The sequence below is a fragment of the Plectropomus leopardus genome, chromosome 13, assembly GCF_026936395.1.
Source record: "Plectropomus leopardus strain MGB_pleo_1.0 chromosome 13, ASM2693639v1, whole genome shotgun sequence".
Taxonomy (NCBI): domain Eukaryota; kingdom Metazoa; phylum Chordata; class Actinopteri; order Perciformes; family Serranidae; genus Plectropomus; species Plectropomus leopardus.
The window spans coordinates 22,326,052-22,348,856 of NC_142188.1; the positions used below are offsets into that span (position 1 = coordinate 22,326,052).

Genomic DNA, 22,805 nt, shown 5'->3' on the forward strand with positions numbered 1-22,805 from the left:
CCTGCTTCCCGGAGGTGCCTTTGTGCAGAGACAAGATTGCATCTTTCACACATCGTCCCCTCCAAGTCCTCGCTGACTTTCACGTACAACAAGGCAGAACAGCACTTTATAACGCAGGACGCAGTGTTTTAGAATAGGACATGATTTATTGGCCCATTGTAGAGCTGGGGGAAATGACAGGAAGATATCATACATTTTTCAGCTTTATAGTTGTAATGTAGATACAAATATACAGTTCATAACAAGGAGGCAATCCCTTTAATACAGTATCCCTGATTGCACAAAGTTTTTGTGGTTAATGCTTTATGCCAATATTATACTGAGGACTATTTTTTCAGGTAGGTTTTTCAACTTCATTGGAATTTATGACAGTATGTAATTACTCATACGGTGATAGATTTTATCCACATTGCCCCGTGCTGAATCTGTTGGGGAGTTGGAGAATTGTTGTCACTTGTCTGTTTTCAATAAAATTCATTGGGTTTGTTCAATAGCAGTTGGCAGTAAGTAACTGTACATATTGTAGTATTTGGATATGGAAAGCATAGTAGACACGGAAAATGGACAACACTAAACATCATTTTGCGATCAGTATGTAAAGGTTTTTTTGTATGATTACCAAAAATTATCTCAGAATACATAGCACACAGTGTATGTGAATGAAAAAATAAATCAAATATACTGCAGTACAGTCAGTCAACAGTAATACTATCCTTAAATACTGTCCTGCCTCCGAAATAGTCAAAACTGCAATATCATCATTTGCAGTATAATACTCTTCTTATTAGGCGTGAGCAATATGGAGAAAATCAAATACTGCAGTTTTGTTTTGTTTTTTTCATATCAAAATGTCTAGTTGTGTAGTGAAGGGTATACCCACCTCTTTATCTAGTTTATCTTATTAGCCAAAAAGTCATTGCAATATACAGACGAATATACCCACTTCTTTCTTGTTAATGTATCCATTTACCTAGTAGTACACCCACCTCATCAACTACCACTACACCAAAAACGATGTCAATATAATATGGATATATTGCCAAGTTCTACTTCTAATAGGATTATCTAGTCAAAACCTCCAATCCACACAGATATATAGAGTACTATTAAAATGACTGGTTGGTGTAAACGAGGCTCCAAAGTGCTGAGGCAGCAAAGACAGCCTTAACCCCCACCACCATCACCACCCTATCGCATATATCTGACCTCTCCCCACCTCTTCCATACAGCCTCAGCTGAGCTCTCTAGAACAGGCATGCCTATTCCACGTGTGTCTCCAGATATTGATCCACTTGCGCTGATATAGGAGTTAATTAAAAGAGACGAGGCTTACAGCTCAGACCCCTGATTCATTGAAAACTAGCAGTTAAGTAGTCAGAGGAAGAACGGTTCCTATCATCAGGAAAGCTATTAGAAAATCCACCTGGTGGAGTGGCAAAACACTGTGCATGCATGCTAAAAATCAAAAGCTTGGGTTATGGTCAGGTTTGTCATGACCTGAGGTAGTTGGGCTCGGCTGTCCTCTCAAGTCCAGCTAATCATTACAAACAAAACAATTGGACTTGAGCGCTTAGAGTCCATTGTTTGGCCGCGGTATGCATCTTTGTTTGTTTTCTCCATGGTGAATCCCCTGTGTGTGCTTGTGTCTACCATGGCACTGCTACAACCTGGGTAATTACAGTGCAAACAAACTGGGCGCCAGGCCGAACAGAGAGTCTTGCTTTGTGGGGCTCATTGACTCCCTGGATGTGCTCAGAGTCTGATCAATCTCAGTTCTTGACTTCTGGTTGTGTAATGAGATTGTTACAAGCATCATTCAGAAAACACAGACAGCTTGTTTCAGGCAGAGAGCAGAGTGGTGATGGAAAATTGAAGAAGGACAACACAACAAAAAAAAAAAAGTTTTAAGTCAGCATAAAGGGGCCTCAAAGCTCTTGGGGAAAACATAGCAGAGCCTATTTCAGTCCAGTGTACTATGTTGTTTGTGGGTGGCAGGTGGGGGACTGCCTATTGTTCTGACAGCCCATAATTCCAAAACCCTTAAAGTCTGAAAAATGTGCCATCGGACCGAGAGCCTGGTATCCCACAAACACGTGCTCTGAAGGGCCCAAGTCTAATTATTACAGAATGACGTCATAAGACCTTGCTACTATGGTGAAGGCATACCCTGCCTTACTCTGCCTCTGACCGGCCAACACTCTTTCCTTTGTTGGTTGGGTTTGTTAGTTTCAGTCATAATGAGCGAGATTAGTTGGAATTAGGGTAATAATATCAGGGTGAGCCAATCAGAGGCAGAGTAGGATGAGTCATGCCTTCGCTTAAGTAGAAAGGTCCAATGCCTTTGTTCTGCATAACAATTAGCCACGTGCTTCATTTGGGAGAGGGTATAGCCTATTTTTTGAGAAACTACCCTTCAGAGTGTGCATTAAACAAATGTTTGTCCAGTGGGACATTTTTCAGACTATTGGTGCTTCAGAATTATGAGTCGTAAGAATACTGGTATTAGACGGGCAGAAATTTCATTTCCTGTCATGACCTTTCAGACCACATGTTGTCTCTTAGCAGCTGCCAAGCAACCACTTGTCTGTGTGTGCCCTGTGAGATATCCAACTGTTTCAGTTTTGAAGGACCCCTCCAACTGTTTGAGGGCTAAATTGTAATTGTTAAGGGTATGCAGCATGGGTTTGCAGAGTAAGGAGCCATGTTTGCCACTCCTTAATGTTGCATCTGATGTTCAGCCATGATTCCTATAACCATAGTTATATATGTGATTGTCATTTTAACATCAACACCACCAAGTAATAACCTGACTTTTATTAAAACAAACAACCGGCATGTAGCATTTCCCTGTGGTTCATGGGCATTGTGTACCTGTGAACAGTATTGATTGTTCAGAATTACTGGAAAAGGAAAATCCCATTTCTTGTAATGATTTCTTAATTATATTCAAGCATATGCATTTCCCTCATGATTAAATATTTGTATAGCCTTTTTTTTTTTAAAAACCCAACATCAGTATTTTACCCCCGTTTGTTAGCTGCAATCTTCTTCCCTGTCTTCAATGGTGTAATACTACATCTCTTGTAGCATTACTGCCACCTACTCTTGAATGTTAAATGACATGAAACTATAGCAAAGAATGTTTTTCATGTGCATCCTGCACAAAATACTACCAAAATCGGGCCCACTGAGAAAAACACTGTTCTTTAGTGCCATTAATGGTCAAAAAATTCAGCGCAATTTTAAACCGCATTTCTAGAAGTTGTGGAGAGGAAAAAACACTATTATGCTACCATATTTGTATCAACAAACATACTTTTTTTAGTGATTCTACATCTTTTGGATTTGCTTTGATCAGGAGGACAAGTGATGACAAATTCAATATCCACTAAAATACCCCTCTACCCTTTAGGGAGACATGTCAAAGCTGCACGCTTCTTTGATTTGCTCTCGGCACAAAGCGTGGAGTTGTCATATATATGCAAGTTTACACAAGCCTTTAAATGACGGCTGTAACGAATGCCTGCCAACCACCCAGAGTAGCAAAGTGAACCGATGCTAAAAAGAAACAAAAAACAGCAGTCTGCTTGGCACCCTGCCTCACTAAGCCGCCATGGAGAGAGAATTCTTCTCGAACCGACACACACTCCCACTAGCCACAATGACCTCGACACAAGGATGATGTCACAGTCGTCCATACATCCTGTTTAACCATGACCAGCAAAGCCCTCATTTCACTAGTAACCTAACACCCGTATGTTTCACTATGTAGATAAACTCTGAAAAGCATGCAGACTTCTTTCCAGTCGAGGAGCCTCATCACTCCCCGGAGATCAACCGGCATTATCAGAGGAGACACTGGCCTGTACTCTCAAATCAGCAGGCAAAAAAAAGGTGTAACGAACTTGAAAATGTCAAGCCCCCCCTGCCATTAACTCGGTAAATCGATCCAGCAGGAACAAAAGGACTGCTTATGAGCTTGTGTGTGTGGGGAGGGCGCATCCAAGCGATTAGAGTGCCATTAGCCTTGTTTAAGTTTGCAGGGGTCCCCTTTGAAAGTGAACTACTGAGTAATTTGCGCATTTTATTTGGCTTTTAAGGTTTGCCTGCAATAGTGTTGTATTCTATTTTGGTCAAACTGTAACCTAATGGAGCACAATTATGTCCCCAAATGCCTGTAATGTATTACTTATTCCTCCAGCAGAGTTTCTAAGTGACTTATATGCATGCATAAATAATTTACAAAGCAATTATGCTCAAATCAGTTGTCAGGGATCTTGCATGCTTCTGTCTCACCATCATATATGATAGTTCTCATTTAGATGTGTTCTTCTAAAAATGGCACTCATTATACTTTCGAGGGTGCTGATATTTACAGCTAATCTGAAATCGGCAGCAGCAGTTCAACCAAGAGAAAAAAAGTTAAACACTTGATTTAGCATTTATACCTACTAATTTAAACAGGGTGATGGTCTTCAAAGCACACTGTGTTTGTAGTTGGACATTTGCAATAATCCTTTCAGTTGTGCTGGCGGTGAGATGGGGAAGCTGTAATAAGCAGCAGCCGTTTTCAGCTACTTCCTCTTTAGAGAAGAAGGTGAGATGAGGCCGAGGGAACACTCACAACCGAATCTCAACATTCCTCTGAAAAACTTCCCAGCCATTGCCATCGGCCATCAGGACTCAACAGGACTCATTCATACATAATGGTACCAATTCCAATTAAGAGTTGCCTTACTGTTGACAGCTGAGCTGGTTTCTTCTCTCCTGCCCACAGTGATGATTCTCCTCTTGCTGCCCTGCCATGATATGATTGTTTTTCTGCTTTAAACGGCACAATTGTAATTTATGGATCTGTCAGATTCCATATACCGTATTGTTCAATTCAATAAAGTGGCACAATGTAGATAAGTGGGAGCAGAGTGGGTTCAGAGAATGCAGCTCTATCACAAGGCTGATACAAGGAGCCTGACACACAATAATCTGATTATGGCTTTTACTTTCATTTGTATATCTTTATGTGAAATGTGCTTTCCCCAAATATGGATATCTGCATCTCAGAGGGGTTTCAATGGGAGGGGCGGTCTTACCTTAAGTAACTCTGTGTTCACACAAAGAGCAACACAGCAACACAGCAACAGGCTACACACCATATTTGATGTAGGTCGGTGACATGAATCTATAAACTGCACCCATCACTTGTTCCTGCATCATGTTATGATGCGCTACACATTTAATCTGAGCTGACCTCAACTTTTTTCAGTGCTCCAATAACATAATAACGCATCAAGTATTTATTTCTAGCTGTGGTACTGTAGTGCTCCTCAAATGGTCCCATTTCCTGAGTTGGGTAGTTTTTCTTCCAACTTTGATGTGTTCATAAGTTTTTAAGTCGTAATGTGGAAACAACATTGCAACAAAGAAGATGCACTGTCTGTTATTGCTCAGAGTGTTAAATGTCCAATCAAGATTCATGTTGTGTCATCCCTGTATGGTGAAACAATTTTGTCACAGTAGCCTACATTTCCTAAAATCACTAAAATATCTGTTTACCTGATTTGTTATTAGGGTTAATACTAATAAATACCCTTTCTAACTTATCTAGGTCACTCTACATGGACAATAACACTTAGAACCTAGTACTATATATTAGTATGTGAATTGATAAAATATTTTTTAACATCAAACAAACATTTAGTTTCGCCCAACATGTTCCTGCATAATGTAACTGTTGTTCGACTTGAGAGGGTGTTGACTGCTCATCAATGTGAATTTTCCTATTGAGGAACTTATTTTCCCAATTATTCTGACACCACGTGAGTGCAGGATAAATTATTTATCTACGTTAGCTGACACACTGCTAGTTTTCAGTGCACTGTGTCGCACATGGGCATGCAACAGGTCAACGAAATTCGATGTGAAAATGGGGCTCAGACAGTGATCACACGCATAGATTTTTTTTGACAGATTACATACTTTAGATGACGTTCAATCGAAGTGCTTTGTTGCAGGTAGCAGAGACACACAAACCCACAACAACATGACTACCTTAACTAGAGCTTGAGCAACAGAGACTCAACAATAATGAACATGGCCACATTGCTGGTCTGTAATCATAGTGTGAACACAGCATTAAGGTGCGGGTAAACCTGAATTAGCGAGATAACATTTACTTGTACACTCTGGGGAAAAAGCAGTTGGGGACAAGAAATATTATTAGCAAGCAATAAGGAGATGGACACAACCGTCAATGGAGTTGGCCTTCACGTTTAAAAAGACTCCCCTATTTTATCAAATCTTAATTGTCACCTCTGCAGTCAATGTTCTGCACTCAGCCAGCATCCGTCCTCCTCTGCTGCTTGTATTAATTCACCAAGAACTACAAACAAGGGTACAAACAATCAATACCTCCTGAAGGACAGGTCAACCCCGGCTAATTAGCTGCATATTGGAGAGTCTTGATATTTTGCAGGGCGATGTTCTGTCAAATTGAACTCTGCAAAGAAAACAAGGTGGGATCAGTTCCGGACAGGAAGCAATTGCATCTTGTCCCCCTTTCTTTATGAAATGAACAATGAGATTATCTTGATGTGACCCGAGAGGGAAACCCTCAAGAAAAGAAAGGTAGACAACCATGCATGAGTACACTCAGGTAAGATATTAACATACTCACATAATAGTCATTTGCATTCAAGGTCGTCCTGTTTTTATTGTTTTCTGGCCTAAAGATATAACCGACTCTCTGCCCCTCGTATTGTTCCTCCATTATAGTTTTGTTGCTCTGGTGTAATTTTTAGTTTGCCATGGTTTTATGTAAATCAAAATGTAACAAATGAATAAAACATGCTTTTTAAGGCCACAACAAAACAAAGTAGTACATAGTATAAACTGCAGACTTCAGATGACCTCATTATATGAAATTGTTCTGGCAGCAGAAATGCAGTCATTAGTACTGCAATACTTAATAGTTGCAGTGCTCGTCTAGGTGTGGTGGAGACAAACCGGTCCAGACCCAGTGACCCACATAAAATGACTACAGAACAGCTCAATCTGCCTTCCCATAACTGTCGCACGTTCTTTGACGGATCTGGCCACAGCTGACCTTCATACAAGCCAAATCTGCCCAGTCTAATTTACACCGCTCATTTGGACCCCAGCATTGCCACACATTAGTTTGGATGTCACAATAATGAGCCCGATCTCACATCTAATGGCATGAAAGGCTGTGCTGCCGGTGACCTTCAGGTGCTAGCAGCAGCCTCACCTGCCCTCCTGGCAGAGGACGCCACCAGCGCGACGTCCCAGAGATGAGAGGGAGTAACCAAGCGTCGCCTCCATCCATCATCACATTACACACGTTGGCCTAGTTTAATGTCCTTTTCAGACTTGAGTGGAGACACGCTGGGCCACACAGAAACATGGGATGCAGCTAATTAGTCCACGCCAACAGCAGAAGTGCACCAGTCATTTACCACTTCAAGGGTGAAATCCCTACCAGAGTACTAATGAGGACTTTGTCCATCACAATAGTCTCATCCATTACAGTGCTGCAGCATCTATAATGAGCAGGAGATTACATGTGTGGCCCTTAAGTCCAGTAAGGAGCAGAAGTATTAAATGAACATATACATATATATACAAACAACCAGACAGCTGGGGCTGCAGCAGCTAAATACAAATATAAAATAGTAAACCTTTTAACCTTCCAGGACAGTTCTTTTTGACTCCAGGGCAAACAGCTGGTGAGCATGAGAAAGGTTACAGTGCTGAGCAGGTGCTGTACTGTGATGGACTTGGAGAGCACAGGGAAATTAGAAAAAGAAGGCACCGGGGAAACAGGACACGCACTAGCATATGTCTGGAGATCTAGCAGAGAGAAGCAGCAAAGCATTTTTCTCCCTATGCCTATGAATCAGCTGAAAAGATGCAGTCATAGTTACAAAAGTCACAGCTGTTTATGGGGCATGTGTAAAAATACCTGCAGCAGAAGCTGTTTTGCATGAGATGATGTATCGCAGGGATACTCAACATGCTTTGCTTGGTGGTCACTTTGCAAAATGACAGGAGACCAGGACACATCCGCCCCATACATATGTCTAGGATTTTAGGACATTTCTCCAATTTCAGGACATTGCTTAGATTTTAAGACATTTCTCTGATTTTAGAACATTTCTCAGATATTAGGACATTTCTAGGATTTTAGAACGTTTCTAGAATTTTAGGACATTTTCAGGATTTTAGGACATTTTTAGGATTTTGGGACATTTCTAAGATTTCTAGGCTTTAACACATTTCTAGGATTTTACGGACATTCCAGGCTTAGCTTAAACCTCTTTCAGCAGGTGGTGCAGGGATCCTCGACTGGCTCTTTTTAATAGACAAGCTCTATTTTAATGCCATTTTATGCAATCTGGCACCTTATGTATACTAAAAGTACAAAAACAGTTCCCATTGTGAAACACTATATCTTTATTGTGAATTAGAATATAATTGGGGGGCCACCTGGTCCACTATTAGGGGCCACTTGAGTACCACTGTTGTATATGGTTTATCATTTTGAAATATCAAGACAGTTGCCTGATATTTGTACTGTTTTTTCACTAAGAACTAACACCATATGCTGATGGAGCCCAGCTTTTAGCTCTACGATCTCAAAGACCTGGCAACCTAATTGTATTGGAAACAGTAAGACAGATGATGAAAACTGTTAAAACTGTCAGAAGAACAAATGCAGCTCTCTCAGTTTCAGTGCAGAACGCCTGCCAGGTCAGCCATACAACTCTCAGACCAAAGCTGACATTGGAAATTACTCTGGCTGCTGCTCGCCAGGGTGATCGCCACTTGAGCTGACAGGAGTTCTGTCAGACACGCAGCCACTAAAGCCATCAGCATTTCATCACTGTACTAAGATGACAATGCATACTTGTCATTTTGTTTGATGTCAAGACAATGCATCACGTTTTCTCTACATCGCCATGAGAATATGTTTTGTTGCTGACCCCTCCACAGCAGTACGTTGCTTACTTTTCATGTCAGACTCTCCACACTAGGGGTCTGCCGACTGAAATCTACTGTTTGTAACACACTGACTATGGATATGTACACCATACAACCCCAGTTTTAAAAAACTGTACTATCCCTTTTAACGTCACAGCCAAGTTGTTACAGGACTTTTAGTTTACCTAAAAGAGAGGAGTTTTGTTTCAACTAGATAATAAATGTTAATGTTTCCAGATAATATTCTATTATCTGGGGAACCTTTTCTGTCACTGCAGCATATTTTCCAAGCTTCTGTTTCCTCACAACTCTCCACTGTTTGTTTTTTTGGGGATTAGAAATAACAAGAATGGTGGATTACACAACATCAGACTGATATTATATTATTCAGTGTACACTCCTTATAATATCTTTCAATGTTTTATCTATCAGTATCTTGTGTTGCTCATTTGGTGATCAAATGATTAACTGCTGCATGTTTACTATCCACCTTTAACCCCTTTACTATCCTCCTTTGCCTACCCACACACGGATGATAAGTTAGAGTAGGCATAAGAGTAAACAGCAGTACTAAGGACAAACTGCTTTACTAACAAAACAAAGGATATTATGATGTAGCAACATGGCCTCATTTGAGGGGAACTGTTCCCCAGCACACACACACACAGGGGTCACAGCTTTTCACAAATTTGATATTTTACCGGGCACACTGAAGTCCTCCACAAGGGCAAATGCATCAAGGGAAATGCTGTCACTCTGTATCTGGACATTGGTCTAACAAAGATAGGTTGCCACTGAAGCAGAGTGAGCTAACATGCCCTGTCTGGCAATATAAGATTGGTTGTCTCTCCTCTATTTCCTGTTCATTGCTCTCTAGCCCACTTTTACCATATGATGGTAGGGTTAGGGTTAGTTTAGTCACCCTGTACACCTGAATTGAATTCTGCTTTTTCTTGGTCAGAGGTCTGATGAGCCTTAAATGCCTCATTAAATCATCATAAGACACATTTCATTCAAACTCAAAGGACACAAAATAAAACTCACCCAAACCTTCTTGGTTACTCTTGCTGGTAATCTAGTTAGTAATCAACTTTTTCAACAATCACCAGCTCCGGTTTGGTCAAAATAATTCCTTAATTCATCAAGTTAGGGGTTAAAAAAAAAGCATTGTCATTCCCCTTGGTCTCTCTCTGTTGTTGCTACCTACCAGCTGTTAACACCCCTGTAACTTATCCCTCCAACACCAGGTACCACAGTGTCTTTCAGCTCAGCTGGCTGTTTCACCAGTTGAGACCTGAGACTGAGCTCTGGTGGTGCGTGCTGTGCACTACTTACAATGATTTTAATAGAAAGAAGAGTGCTTGTATTTACGATGATATTAAAAAACACACCTTCAGAATGTCTAAATACCATGGTATACCATAATACCGTGATATCGCCCATGTCTATTGTATAGCATCATATGCTGCTACTTTATAGCAGTCCCTTTTATGTGACCCTTCCCTGAAAATCCAGTATTTTTTTCTTTGTCTAAACAACTTGAGATAGATTCACTGATTTCATTGTTTGTAAATTGACTTGCACTTGTATAACCCTTTTCTAGTTGTTCGACCACTCAAGCCACTTTCGCATTACTTGTCACATTCACCCATTCACACATAAATTCATACACTGGTGGCCGAGGCAGACTATTTTACACGGCTGAACCAAATTGCAATCCCAAATTGCTTCCGATCTGATCTTTCCCAAGGACTCTTTAATCCGCTAAATGTGGAAAATGTTGGCATGTAAAAACCAGTAGCAGGAACATGACATGGTATATGGGAATGGAATATCCAATTAACAAATCTATGATTTTTGTTACAATACCAAGACTGACTGAAATTCTATCGTATCACTTTGTCTCATATAGCCTCACAACAGTCTATGAAACCCCACAGGAAAACTCCGATCAATTTTCTCACCCACTAAAGAAAACTCGCTAAATTGCACTTCATGCCCATTAGAACTGCCTATGTGTACAGATAGTAATCCAATATCAATGAAAAGATGGAACAGTGCAGCTGCTGCTGATCAAAGATTATTACGGTTCCTCTCCAGCAGACAGACCAGACACTATATTATAAGATCTGAGAACAGACATGCAGGTTGTCATCATAGACCTCTAATATCATAAACAGACAGTCTAGCTTTAGCACTAAAATGCCATCAATTACTTTCACTGTAGGAGAGCAGAGGGCCATACACCTGTCAATCATCACAATCGAAAGTGAAGAATGAAATTGTTCATTAATCTTGACCCCCATAAATGACAGCAAATATGACAGTCCATTCATCACATCACGTCAGAGTCTTTGGTCCTCCATACAATACGCCTGTTTACTTTCAGTCACATGGAAACTGCTCAACACATCATGAGGACAGAGCTGCCATCCATGGAGGACCTTTTTACACGCAGCGGTGCGGGAAGAAAGCCAAAAGGATTATCAAAGACCCCGACCACCCGAGCCACAAACTGTTCTGAGTGCCACCGTCAGGCAGACACTACCGCAGCATCCGGTCCTGCACCACCGTGCTCAGGGACAGCTTTTCCTGCAGGCCATAAGACTTCTGAACTCTCTATACATATCTAATGAGCACTATTGGAGCTAGCCTGAGACCCATGATTTTCAAAGACAGCGGCTGTAATTGTAAGGCATTTCATAATAACCTGAAACTTAAAAAATGTGAGATCATAAATCGATTCGGAGAAGAACTTGTTTATAAATCACGGGATTAAATTAATGAGACTGCCTGTGTTGACAGATTTATCAATCATTCAAGCATCTTATCATGTTTCTAAACAGACAACAGCCACAAGCTGACAGTCACTCTCTTATCACACTAATCCGGATAACTTCAGTCCTGAGCCTGTAAAGGCGGCAGGGATAAATTAGTTTACTCCTACACTGATTGGATTAAAAGCCAGGAGCGGGCCTCGACCCCACGGCCTCAAAGACTACAGCCACAGACTGCTCAGCTTTAATGAACATGTCGGCTTAAATGGAAATAAATAACTAAAGAATATGCGATTTTACTTTTTTTGTAGTTCACCACTAAAACCTATATTTTAGACACAACATATGGAAATGTTAACTCGTGCTATAGAAAACTCAACTTCACCCGGTGATTTACAAATCCGTTACAAGGACTGTGTTTTTGCATGACTCAACTCCCCTGCCACACTTCAAGACAGCAGCATTTTATATGACAGCTGACTCAATAGTAATCCGGTGCAGGTTAAGTGTGAGCCTTGGAGCCCACAGTCTGCGTTGCATCCCTGGAGAGTTGACCCATCATGTCTGCACCACGTTATTGAAGCAGCAGTCAGAGCCGCTGCTTGAAATTGAACTCTAGACAGAATATTTGTGTCTTTTGAGGTGCCCCGCTTACAGACACTACGTGCTTAATGGCAACTCATAAGCATGTGTCCCACTGCAGCTTTATAGACACAGGTCTAGAGTGAGAGTTCCCACACTGCAGTGAAGCAGTCACAAATGAATACAGAAGCTTGGCTGTCACACAGTGACAGGCCCGTGTTAGGAGCTGCGGCAGCATCGCTTCGATGGACGAAGACACATGACAGGCAAACAAAACTACAACCTGTGCTGGCTGAAATGAAGATGAAAACTTATTAGGGCCAACTCTGCTGTGACACAACTCACCCGTTTAAATCATTTAGTGGTTTAAAAAGGGCTGCTTACATTTCTGAAGAGGGGAGAATATAACCTCACCACAGGGGTAAATGTGCTCTATTGTAATAGTTCACAGTGGGCGACAGCACTGGGGGAGTGTGTGGATATGTGTGGACCAAGTGAGTCTGCTCTGACAGCTACTTAACCTCCAGGCCGGCTTGTTTCACAGGAAGGGGAGCCTCATTTAATTTCACATGGCCTGAGGCAAGTGTGCCAGTGTTTGTATAAGGGGGGAGTGAGACAGGAAAAACAAGAGAGTGAAAGGTGATCACAAGAAAATAGAGTGAGAATAAGAAGGTGGTCCAAGAACATATATACATCGCAGCAGTATTTCTATAGCTTCAGTGAGGGCCTGGGCTGCAATGACTTCCTCATTCTTTCGTATTCAAGTCCATCCTGTGCCTCACCTCCCTCCTCAGGCAGCTGCTGTAAAGGCTCAGTTTCAGCAGAGGGAGTGGGTCACAGAGGCGGGAACAAGATGTGCAACTATTGCACTGTGGTGACAGTTTTGTAAACACAATTACCTTCTTCTTATCTGGAGCATTTTTTTGAGGCTTCATGCACTGTGGCCTTGAAAAGGACCTGCACCAGATTGCAGGAAAACCCAGGATCTCCCATCCAAATGGGGAAACACCCGCGGGGAGGGGATAAACAGCAGGCAGGCTGCTGGAGAGTCTGACATCATCTAAGTGTGTGCTTCCATGTTTCTTGCTGAGTCTCGTGTGTGTGTGTGTGTGTGTGTGTGTGTGTGTGTGTGTGTGTTTGCATGAATAAACAGTGAGTATTTCTGTCACTCCCTCTCAGCACAACTGTAGTTTTCCTCTGTAGCTCTGGTTCATTATTCTGAGTTTCTGTTGCTGCACCACCAGACAGACGCTGCAGCTCACACACCATGCAGGAACACAGAGATGAGGGGAACCATCGGTCATGGACTGACAGCCAAACCTTTCCCTAAGCTGCAGCCTCAAAGCTGCACACATCCTTATTGCAACAGCACAAAAATAAGACACCCTTTCCTCTCCGCCGGTGATCAAACCATCATCTACTGCAGAAACACCACCTTAAATGGGATCGCATTCAAATTCACATACCAAAACCGCACAGACTGCAAAAAACATGCCAGCAAAGTTGAAGGACACGAGAGATGAGAGGTATGATTTGAACGCAGAGCGAAGTCTTAAGGCTGGTTACAGTAAACGGCGGGGCAGCGCCAGTGGGGTGTTGATGGGCTTCAACCACCACTCCAAAAAAAAAACTGCATTGCCTCTGTCAAAGCTCTCCGTCCCGCTGTGGATTAAAACAACCACACGACACCGGGTTGGGTTACATATCATGACTCATCTAGAGCCTCACCTCTCCGTGAAGCGCAATCTGAAGAAAAGACATGAGCGGAAAAATCTTGAGGCTAGTTAGCTTTACTTCCTTAGCCAGCCCAGCCGCCACTGCCGCTTTCTCTCCGGTCCAGCCTGCCCGCCCGGTCCTACACCTCTCTCCCCCCTGCGCGTCCTGGGACTTACCGGTCTTATGTGCTGATGATGTCGCTGTGAAGAGACAACAAGTGCGGGGAGGCTGCCGGCCACCGCTCCGCTGCTCCGGGACAACAGGAGTACTGATCTGCACACTTTCGCAGCCATCTCTGTAGTGAAAGCTCGCCGGGAAGGAGACTGCTGCGGGCGGACCGAGACGCACCGAAGGGAAGAGGGAGGGTGGTGGGCGGGTTTGCGGGGCTGGACTACGGCTTCATACACATGCCCAGTGTTGCACCAGTATGCAAAGATAAACCACTTTTGTGCTGGCTGGTTTATTCAAAACAAACATGCACAGACTGCGTGTCATTTGTCGCAACAACAGAGCAGCTACTCTATTGAAGCAAACAAAAGTGTGATTATCATACATACATGTAGCTATAATACGTTTATTACAAGTGTGTGCAAATGTGGCGGTAAACGCTGTGATAGCACAGGGGTGTATTTGAAAATAAAAGAGTAATTTCGCCAGGGGCGTGGGTCTCGTTTCAACTATGAGGTGGGCACATATGTAAGGGGGGCTTCTACTGCAAGTCCCCAGTAGCAGTGCTGGCATTTGAAGCAAATTTTACACTAAAACCCAGGAAGAGGACCAGACTTTTAAACAAATTTTACATATACTTATTTTCCACCCAAATTATCATATGCATGTGGGTTTTTCCAACACGGTAAAATCGCTAAATGCTGTATTCCCACTACCAGTGAACACTGCCTGAGTCTGCCTTTCTGTCAGCTGTCGTGTGTATGTGTGTGTGTGTGTGTGTAGGTTGTTTTGATGGTGTGTCTATGCAACGTCACAGAAAGGCAGGAGAACAGGTAAATAGTAGACAGCAGCAGGAACACAGGTCTTTGAAAACTTTTCAGCGGTTTCTTCTCTGCCTCATTTTCAAAGTCGGTGCAGATGTATTTGGATCTGTGTTTTTGCTTTAGAGAAGACAGAGGGTAATTAGTTGCGATGCGTCATTGCATCTCGCCACTTGAGGAGGTGAAATTACCTCGTTCACCTGGATGTTGTGTTCCTGTCAATGCCTAAAATTAGTATTACATCGTCCAGATCCATCACCTGATGCCATGGGGCCTGGGAAGAAATTTTTCCCATTGACTTACATTGGAAAAGAAACGTGTACATCAGTGGATATATTTTTGTGAGCCTCAATACCATCACAAAAAGAGTCATCCATTTATGTATCAAGATTTCATCTATTCAGTTCAATAACATTTGGAAAGTCTAAAAGAGCCACAACATTAAGTTATTTGATCACCATTCACACTAGCGACGCACTGAACCGTCAGCTGCTCTGCTGGCAGAAGTTACCCACTCGGACACATCCACCCGCACTCGGCCACTGTAAGTCTCCAGTGCACATGCCTTATGGACCCCACAATGTGGAAGATCTTGGCATTTTCATTCCGCAGAAATAGAGCATTTTTTGCTTAACGCAACCAATGAGCAGCTCTCATAGGAATGAACGGGGCCCCACCTCAAATACTGTATCCAGCTCTCTTAATACATCCATGATTCTCAACACTGCATTCTGGTGATTTTTTTACGTACCTATCTCTGCCTTTCATGCATCCATTTATGGTGAAATTGTCCTAAATTTTGTCAAATAAAAGCCCTCTGCTACTTTCAGGTTTTTTATTGAGGAGAATAAATGCACATGTTCTTAATATTTAGGGAGACATCAAAACTAAAACAAGAAGAAGAAACCGTTAGTATTCGAAGGCCCATTGTAGACAAAATCTTTTGATAATGATGATCAATCATCTTCTATTGAAAAAAAATCTACACCTATGAATTTCGGTACATTTAAGTTCACTAGACTGATCTTAAATGCAGTAAAAGAAAAATTAGATGAGGGTTTCGTCTTTCAACACTATCTCCACTATAATCTCTATTAACATTATCTCAGTGGCAGAGTACTGAAAGATAAATGAGGTGATACCTACAGGTCTGTGATAGTAGGTATTATAGTGACACAGTGGAAGATTTAAGACAAAAAAACAGGCTTTCTCTCAGTACTGGATAGCCCACACACAGCTGCCACCTTCAATAGTAGGCACAAAGAAATATGGGAGATTAAAACACACTTCTATAAAGTCAATATTGAGTACTTTTTAACTTATTTTTTAAAGTCCCTTCTGAATTGTTGCAGGGATTGCTGTAAGAAAATGAATATATACAAACTTGGAGTCCTCAGCAATAGAACTGCAGTCAATGTTTGTTTCTTTCTGTTGTCATTGTATAAACGAAATAATTTAATGGGTATAGGTATATGATATAGAGGACTGTGTCCATACCTGCTGGCATGGGAGTAGGGATTATTTCGATGATTGTTTTTGTGCACATAAACAATGAATTTTTGTGCACAAGTTTATGCTTTTTCTGAAACAATTCATTGTGTAATGGTCTTTAATTTTGTCAAAGTAAAAGTCTTCTGCCACTTTCATGTTTTTATTGAGGAGTACAAATGCACGTGTTCTTAATATTGAAGGGTATGGGTCCCCTGCGTCCATCTGGAAATCTACATATTTGCCTGTTGGTGGCTGTATGCCACTTTCTCAACCACTACAAAAACAAAGCTTCTCATTTATAGCACTGACTTGCACTTCAAAGCTTTCCAGCGATCTTGAAAGAGACAGACACAATATAACTTGTCTCAATGTCTTTGTGTTAGACTACATCTTGGCAGACTTGCTGTCACTGGCCACACCATCTATTCCTCTATAACTGTGTCTAATATTAGCTTGCCCTTCAGTCACTCTTGTGACTATGTCCCGAAAGAGCAGCCCACAGGAAATCTAATTGCACTGATCTTCAGTGACTTTAAAACAGCATGTCCTCACGTACAGGCATTTAGATGCATTTTAGGGCTTCTGTCCCCAAATGGCTGAACATGAGGGTGAACAGTCAAGAATGAATCTCTTAAGAATCACTCAGCTACTACAAATGTTGGTAATAGGAGTGGTAATGGGTCTGTCTGGTAAATGAATGCTAAGGAGACTCCCCTCAGCAGTATGTAGGCTCACATGTTCTCTGTAAACTTTGACCATCCAAGTCTGTTATATAATACCACCTGCCACACCTGTGTTGGTCAAGGGAGAAACCAGATAACATACAGTAACTCTTCAATTATTGATACACTAGGGCAAAGACATTTTGTAACTTTCACTGTAGTAATTACATGGCTTCATATAATGGCTGAGGCCTTTGGAAATATGACATAGTCAAATAACAAATCAGATAAAAAGCAAGTAGAGATGTGGTTGTTTTGTTGTTGATTGTGCTTGTCCTCTGAGATGCAGTAGTTATATGTCATTACTCCAGATCTCATCCCAGTCCCTTCTGTACTTCCTCAGGTGCAGTGCATCAGGCTATGTGGGTGATGCAATATAAATGTAAATTCTCTGCCATGGACAAGGACCTGCTCAAGGCCCCGAGGCTGCATCGATTCACAAAGCCAATCTTCATGCGGTGCCAAACACTACCAAAACTGGTTTACAAAAACCTTTACAGTGCTGCTGTAAATGTACCATGACAGTGTACATATGCACATGACACGTGTCAGCAGTATAAACAAAAGAAATGTAAGGGGGAAAGAACGTTGACTTTTTGCAAAAAATTTTGTTTGTTCTCTGCATCGTGTTTACAATGTGTAATCAGCTCGTAAATAGAAGCAAGACAAAGGGTAATTACTTAGTTCAGACCTCAGTATCTGAGTTTTTTGGATCCTAATGTGAGGATATGCTACATGAGTACAGTCCACAATTGGATTTATCTTATCTACTCCATATCTGCTCATCTTACCACATTTCATCAAGATTCATGGAAAAACAAAAACTAATATACTGTAAGTATTTTTTTAAAAAAAGTAATTTCACAAAAGATCTATCCAAATACAGTTTCAACTGCAGAACGTTTGGAATATGAAATGTAAAACAGGAAATCAGGAGTTCCCCACCATAAAGACAGATAGATGATAGTGCAGATAAAAGACAACAAGACTAAGAGTGGTGGCCACTTCTTGGTCATTTTCTGACACACACTGATTGTCATTTCAAATTGCACCCCATACATTTCACACACATTCATGTTCTGAATTCAGGATTTCAATATGAGCATGTCAAATTTAAACGGTTCTACATTTATGTTATTCAAGTATAATCTCTACTAATCCTTTTTCACAGTTGTCCACCACTTGTAAAAAAAAAACTGCAAGAGAGACAGAACTGCACCCATATCTCAAGGTCAGAGATGATGAATTGAGAAGTCTGCAAGAATAGGTGTGTATTCATGCCTGTGTGCACATGTGTGTGTGCGTGCATGTCTGTGCATGACTGAAATGTCTCCTTGCAGCATGACATAGCCCCTCCCATGTGTCTGTGTAAAAGGTATTGCCCAAAGCAAGCATGTGTGGGTGTGTAACTTCTATTTCATTACACAACCATTCAGATAGAGCACATCATGTAAACACAGACGTAACTAAGCAGTGCCTGTCTTTTCTTGCTTAGTCTTACACACGATGGCTCACAGACACCACACAGTACAATGACTGCTGAAACCGGAGCCTGCTTTTGTCTGCAGGACTTCACCTGAGTCATCGTTCACCATTAAAAAGAGGTACAGCATGTGGATCAAGTTTCACCATCGCTCCATTCTACACGGCAGCTCAGCTGGGACATGTCATGGGCGTACAGAAACACGGGAAGCCAGCAGTCCCCTACGGATTTACAAATGTAATGTAGCACTCAAGAGTGAGACACCAAACACAAGTCACAGTGCAGTGTTGGCATTATGTACTAAAAACAGTTGAGCAGAGCTGTTCTGCAGACCTGTCTTATCTCCTGCTCCACCTTTGCACTACCACAATAGCAGGATGGATGTGATCAGCATGCAGTGCAGTTACTATTGCAATGTAACACAAGGACTGCAGGGTAAACAGCTATGCATAACCTTCAACCCGAATTAAGTTGAACAAATGTGTTGGAGTCAGAAAGTGGAAACTTGACGTGTCGTTTCGTTTAAGGTTTACCTGACTGTTAGCTGATATCTCACTTCTAATGGGCCAGGAACCCTATACCCCAGGCATGGTGACAGATATAAAAAACACTCTGGTCAGGAGTTATTTAGCAGCTATTCCTTTCCAACATGCTTAAACTGACTATTTGTGTATGTACATATTTTGCATGACATTTGAACGTGTCATGCATATGAATATTTTTAGGCATGTACCTACAGAGGGCCTTTGATGAGCCGATATAGCTCTGATCAGTGGCACAGCACCCCTTGTAGACTCCTCTCTTGATCCATGTATCTCTCACGCACATTTTTTTTTAACAGTCAGTTTTCTTTCTTTCCTGTTTTGAAACCCTGATTTCCCTTTCTTAAGAAAAGACATGACAGTGTAGCATAAGCAATCGCTCATTTGGCTCTTACTGTTTAAGCCAAAAATCATGGTGCAGGTGCGTACTAAACCATTTTGCACCTTTAATAGGTGAGAGGGGACTTAGAGAGTTTCAACTGATGTATTCAACCAATTTTAATTTAGTTAAGGCACAAATTACTCTGAAAAAAATGCAAAAAAATCAAATTTTTCATTTGGCTTTTTGTAGCTCCACCCCCCCTTGCAACACCCCTGGATCCGATCTCCAAGCATGTAGGTATTTTGAACAATTTAAAGAACTGATTTGCATTGTGTTGTGCATATTTATGAGGTTAATAAAAAGACTGACATAGCATTTGTGAGCGAGATGAATGGCTTTCAATTGATAAAATATGCACTGCCACTGTGGACACCTAGCTGAGGTTATTACTGTCGTAAAGCCATTCAAATTCAATATGAAATTTCAATAGTTGACAATTACATATTGTGTGGTTCTTGTGATAAATTGCTTGCATTAATGAACCCTGCACTGAAGGGCTGCAGGCACAGTTAAAGCAAGTAGCCTCCCTTATTAAAAAAAGATGGAGGGAGAGAGAGAGAGAGAAAGAGAGAGAGGAGGTATTGAAATTTACTTTAAAAGAAGATGGTGGGAAAAGACAAAGAGATTAGTATAGATAATAACTTGTAATATGGCTGATGTTTGTTGCAATGTGCGTATTTTATATCATAGTGCTGTTCTATCAAGACAATACCTCAAGTTCCCTGATAAGGTATCCAAACAAAAAGTAACATTAGTGTTCTGGGCTTCATGAGGCAAGTATAAAATTGCAAACAAGCTTACAGAAAACATTCACAGAGAACTGCTGATGTCCCCTGACCTGTCTGAGCACAAATCAATTTGTTATTGTACAATAGTTGTATTGATTAAGCAATATATTGACAGAATGCTTAGATTCTGGTCCCACTTTCTGGGCAGGAATACTAAATGCATTAAATCATCTTCTTATATATCATGAATTCTCAAAGGAGAAACATTTAGCTCCTTTTTACTCATAACTTGAATCAATCTAAAGGCATTAAACTTCCTGGCATTGTGCAGCATACCAAGAAAAATGTCACGAGAATTTGATGATCTGATACAGCAGAGTAAAGCAGGATTTGTGTATTTACATTCTGTAGTTTTAGAGAGGTTAATCTACCAAAGTGGGATGACATAAAAAGATATGTGGTGTTATAAACAGCATGCTACAAGATGAGTCCCAGGCACATTGAGCGTAGTAGTTATATGGCTGTTACCAACATTCCTTCTCCATTTCAAACTGCATAAATGTGCATTTACAGGTCTGATTGCATGAGTTAACTGAGATTTATGTATGTGTAAAGGTGTGTCCCGGCATTCCACTTAGCCAAGAGCTAAGCGCTATCAGGTTGGGTTTGACTGATGAGAATACAACTTTGAAGTGGCAACTGAGCTTTCTCAAAATGTTTCTTGTCAATGGCACTTAATGAAAAACCATTAAGCCAGAAATCTATCAGAGACGTTGTGCCCTTTACACAGAGCTATTTGGTTAAACTGCTTTTAAGTTTTGGGATGTAAGTATGAATAAGATAAAATATAAGTGACAAAGTCATTACATTGTGTTGATGTCTAGAGGTTTGAGATAAACTATTCTGACATTTCTCAAAGGAACCAGCCACTGTTTGGACTCAACCCAACAGTCACCTCTGTGTAGCACTGTATTCTGTCTTTACTTTATTCATCACAACCTCATTAATGCTGATGTACAGTCAAATCAAGCAGAAATTTGACCTGCACTTTCATGGGTTGTGACAAGTCCCTGCAACCTGCAGTCTTCTATCCCCCTGTCGGCTCAGCAGCCCCCCAGCTTTTCCTCTCAAATTATGTATTCAGTCCAGCAAATATGTATTCAAGGCAACAATTATAGCTGGCACACTGGGAAGATGCTATTCATTTAGTTTTGATACATTTTTAAAGTGGAGCTCTGCCAAGGCACGCATGACTGACAGCAGAGACTTCCTATCTCCCAGTTCAATTCAGTTATGTTATTGAAATGCATGTTTTCTTAATCAGAAATAGTACTGCCAAAGCTTTATTCAAGGTGTATTTCAAAACTTATCACATAAACTGCTTATTCGTTCAAACCACGTTGAGAGGCTAAATACTCTACATGTGCTATACTTTAAATTTCTTATAATATTTCTCCTATTTCATCTATAAAAATCATCTGATCTGAAAAAAAAAATGACACAAATACTATGGCATTTAAAGGTAAACACCAGCTATCTCTCTCAAAGCCAGAGACCAGTGAAATAATACTGCTTTCAAATGGATCTTGTGAGCTTGTGTTTACGGTATGGCAAGTCATGTTGTGAATTTGGAACTCTAAGAAAATGTCAACTCACGAGGTTGTTAATGCCACATCAGGGGTGTGACTTTTCCCTCTCTCGCTCTCTGCGTTGTCTTCTGGGTTGGTAGAATAATGCGACAGGGAGCAGCACTGGGTCTCTGGCTCTTTACTGTGGTACAATAGAATGACATCAATGAGCAGTGAGAGTGCAGTGACGGTGGTTTAGCTCACACCTCCTCCGGCAATGTCATAAATCATTTAAATAACCAGAAAACCCAAATTTTGTCAATTTCCATTAAGGAAACAGAATTTCATATTAAACATGTGAAACTGATTCTTTCAAAAAAATAACAAACGTTTCGTAACGTTTAAGGTATAACTGTAGAAAATGTTAAGCTAGGTATAATAGCTTAACATTTTCTACAATATATTAATACAACACCATTAATTATAAAAATAGCTCCATACCTGTGGTACAATAGAATGACATCAATGAGCTGTGTGTGCACAGTGACGGCGGCTGAGCTCAAACCTCCTGATAAGAAACAGAATGGCGACATCAAACAGTGAAAACGAAACAAACTAGCGAACTTAAAATGCTAGCGTTAGCTTTCTCGTCACAACACTAAACTCGTTAAAACTTAAATTAGCGAATACAAAACTCAACAGGACTCTCGCGAGACGTGTCGGATGTTACATAACACAAGTTACAACAGTTTGGTCATATTATAATCATACGTACTATATTTTATCAATTTATTTTAACAGAGCTCTGCTTAATGATAGCTCACCTCC

The 22,805-nt window shown here is 41.0% G+C and overlaps 1 protein-coding gene across 2 annotated transcripts in view; it reads right to left on the reverse strand.

Moving 5' to 3' along the window:
- mcu (mitochondrial calcium uniporter) overlaps positions 1 to 14,442 on the reverse strand; it is a 71,295-nt gene extending 56,853 nt beyond the window's left edge. The window contains exon 1 of one of the 2 annotated variants that reach the window (XM_042502823.2): positions 14,249 to 14,442. In XM_042502823.2, coding sequence (XP_042358757.1) covers positions 14,249 to 14,365 — 117 coding nt within the window. In that variant the 5' untranslated portion in view covers positions 14,366 to 14,442. The remainder of the gene's footprint in view (positions 1 to 14,248) is intronic. The other variant, XM_042502822.2, reaches the window with a different exon arrangement.
- Positions 14,443 to 22,805: the final 8,363 nt, after the last annotated feature.